Source organism: Apteryx rowi, unplaced genomic scaffold (assembly GCF_003343035.1).
Source record: "Apteryx rowi isolate R43461 unplaced genomic scaffold, aptRow1 scaffold_1852, whole genome shotgun sequence".
Lineage (NCBI taxonomy): Eukaryota > Metazoa > Chordata > Aves > Apterygiformes > Apterygidae > Apteryx > Apteryx rowi.
This window is the reverse complement of record NW_020448144.1, coordinates 11,387-14,097: the sequence shown is the minus strand read 5'-3', so window position 1 is coordinate 14,097 and position 2,711 is coordinate 11,387. Positions and strand designations below refer to the sequence as shown.

Genomic DNA, 2,711 nt, shown 5'->3' with positions numbered 1-2,711 from the left:
TTGCACACGAACGTGGAGGCGAGGCAGTGGGGGCTGCCAGGTGCTTTTCTTTGTCATGGAATCTTTCCTTGCTGTGGAAGAGTTTTGCAACTGGAGTGAAGAAGATTTGGGAGCTGGAGTGGGCACCCCTGCTGCTGGGCTGGATACAGACCGTCCAGCACCTTTTGGGGTGCCTCCGGGTCCCCCTGCACCTTTGGGGCTGGATATGGACCCTCTGACACCTTTTGGGGTGGGTACAGGCCTCCCTGCACTGGCCTGGGTTGGGTATGGGCCCCTCCTGCTCTGGGAACGGACAGTGGATAGAGCAGGGGACATGTCACCCCCAGCACTGTGAGGTCCCTAATGAGGGCAGGTGACAGGGCAAACAGTTCTCCATCACCTTTAACATTCTACTTAATTCTTAGGTGTTGATAACGTCTCCTTATAGCCATGCTATCAGCATAAGTATCACTTCTTTAAGTAGCCAACTAGCAGACTAGCCCCTTGCTCTCTCACTGTCCAGTTCTGCCCAGTCTCTCTTCTTTCTCACTTCATTTTCTAATGATCAAATATTCATTACATGAGCTGTCTGTGCATGAGAGGTTAATGGGCAGACAGGGACAGGCTGGAGCGAGCCCAGCAGTGGCCACCAAGCTGGTGGGGCTGGAGGTCCGGATGGATGGGCAGAGGCTGAGGGTGGTGGCTTTGTCCAGCATGGAGAGGAGACAGCAAAGGGGGATTGAATCGCTCTCTGCCACTGCCTAATGGGGTTGTAGAGCAGCCGGAGCCAGGCTTTTGGAGGTACCCAGCAACAGGGTGAAAGGCAACAGGCAGAATTTGCAAGATGGGAAATTCTGATTAAATATAAGGGAGGAAACAACCCCCTTCATCCTGAGGATGGTCAAACATGGGGACAGAGGCATGGGAGATCTCYGTCTTTGGAGATATTTAGATCTTGGTGGGACACAGAACTGAGTAACCTGATCTGGGCTTGAAGGCAAAAGACTTGTCCTAGTCAAATAGATTTTTTTCCTCCTGGCGTTGGTGGCTAGGAAGCAGTTTATATCTTGATTTCATGCTCCTTTGGAATGCTTGGAAAAGTATCAGCTGTTTCTTTGCAGTAGATACCCTGTATCTACCATACAACAACGTCCTGAAAGACCAGAAAAGAGATGGTTACTGTGAAACTGGCTCAGGTAGACAACTGTCCAGGGACAGGAAACACCTGGGTTATGGAGATGTAAGACAAGATCTGCCTGACAACCCCAAGCGATTTGATGTTTGTGCCTGTGTCCTGGGCCGTGAGCAATTTGCGGGCAGGAGACACTACTAGGAGGTGCAGGTACAGGGCCAGAACGGCTGGACCCTGGGCATGTGCATGGCATCTGTGTGGAGGAAGGGACCTATTGAAGTCTCATCCAAGGATGGGTAGTGGGCTGTGTGCCTAATTGGGGGCAGGGGGGAATCTCCAAGGCCTCAGCTTCCTCCTCAACCACTCTGCTTGTGACCACAGCACCCAAGCGGGTGGGAATTTTCCTCGACTATGAGGCAGGTGAGGTCTCGTTTTACAACCTCACCGACAGGTCCCACCTCTTTGCTTTCACCAGCAGTTTCTCGGATCCACTGCTCCCTTATTTCAACCTTGCCATCAATAAAGGGGGGGCAGAACGCAACTCCCCTGACCATCTGCCCTGTCCCAGCTTGACCCTGAGGTCTGGTCAAGGACAGCGATGGACACAGCTTGGACGGTTCCCTCCGTGTTGGGCAAAACTTGTTTCTCATCCTCCAGAGGAATTCCCTGGATTTCAGCTTCTGCCCCATGGGAGAGGCGTAGCCTTGCACTGGATGCCACTGGGAAGAGGAAGAGTCTGATTCTTTCTCTACTCCGTCCCTGGTGAAATCACTGCTCCAGTCCAGTCTGTCTGTGGTTCGTGCGCTGGGCAGCTATTCCAGATGCAGTCTCCTCGCCCTGTACTCCAGATGTGGCATCGACCAGCACTGCACAGAGAGAAGAAGCGACTCCATCCCTGCAGGTGCCTCTCAAGGGCCTAAAAGGGACCAAGCAGCAGGGGTATTCGAACCCACCCCTCCAAAGAGACTGGAGCCTTAATCCAGCACCTTAGAGCACTCAGCCATACTACTCTGGTGAGGGAGGCTTTCCTCGCTATGGAATACAGCACCAAAGAAGGTTGGGGGATTGCGCCAAATTTACTCTGGGATAATTAAAGGGGATTGTGGGAAAGTGCAGAACTGATAAGGGGATGTTTAGGGGAAGGACCAAAGGTGGGGAAAGGGAGGGATGAACATGCACTGCGCAGGAGCAAACGTGGAGGAAATGGGATGAAAGAGGCTCGGGAGGCTTGAGCTGCTCGCCCTGCCTTGGGCCGGGTGTGCGCTGTGCTGGTGACGGCCCTGCTGTGGGAGTTGCCGGCAGAACGGAGGCGGCATTGACACGGGTGCCGCTGTCCCATGCACTGCTACCGCGGCCACCTTGGTGCAACATGCCCCAAGCTGCTGCTGCTGCTGCTGCTGCTGCTGCTGCTGCTGCTGCTGCTGCTGCCACTCTTCCCTGCCCGGCCATCACCGCCCGCTTGGAATTGCTGCTGCCGGCGGCTCAGCGCGGCCGCATCCTGCGCGGTCGCGGCGGGGGAGGCCCCGGGCAGCGCCGCTTTCGCTTTCGCTTTCGCTCTCGGGCTGGCTTCCGCTCGGGCGCAACCGTGGCGGCCGGGATT

At 55.2% G+C, this 2,711-nt stretch overlaps 1 protein-coding gene across 1 annotated transcript; it reads left to right on the top strand.

Annotated features, from left to right (window-relative positions):
* The first annotated feature begins 6 nt into the window (after positions 1-6).
* LOC112964118 (erythroid membrane-associated protein-like) lies at positions 7-2,657 on the top strand. Its single transcript, XM_026061796.1, has 2 exons — positions 7-1,302; positions 1,392-2,657. Exons 1-2 carry the CDS (start codon positions 1,055-1,057, stop codon positions 1,849-1,851), a joined length of 708 nt encoding a protein of 235 aa, XP_025917581.1. The 5' UTR covers positions 7-1,054; the 3' UTR covers positions 1,852-2,657.
* The last annotated feature ends 54 nt before the right edge of the window (positions 2,658-2,711 follow it).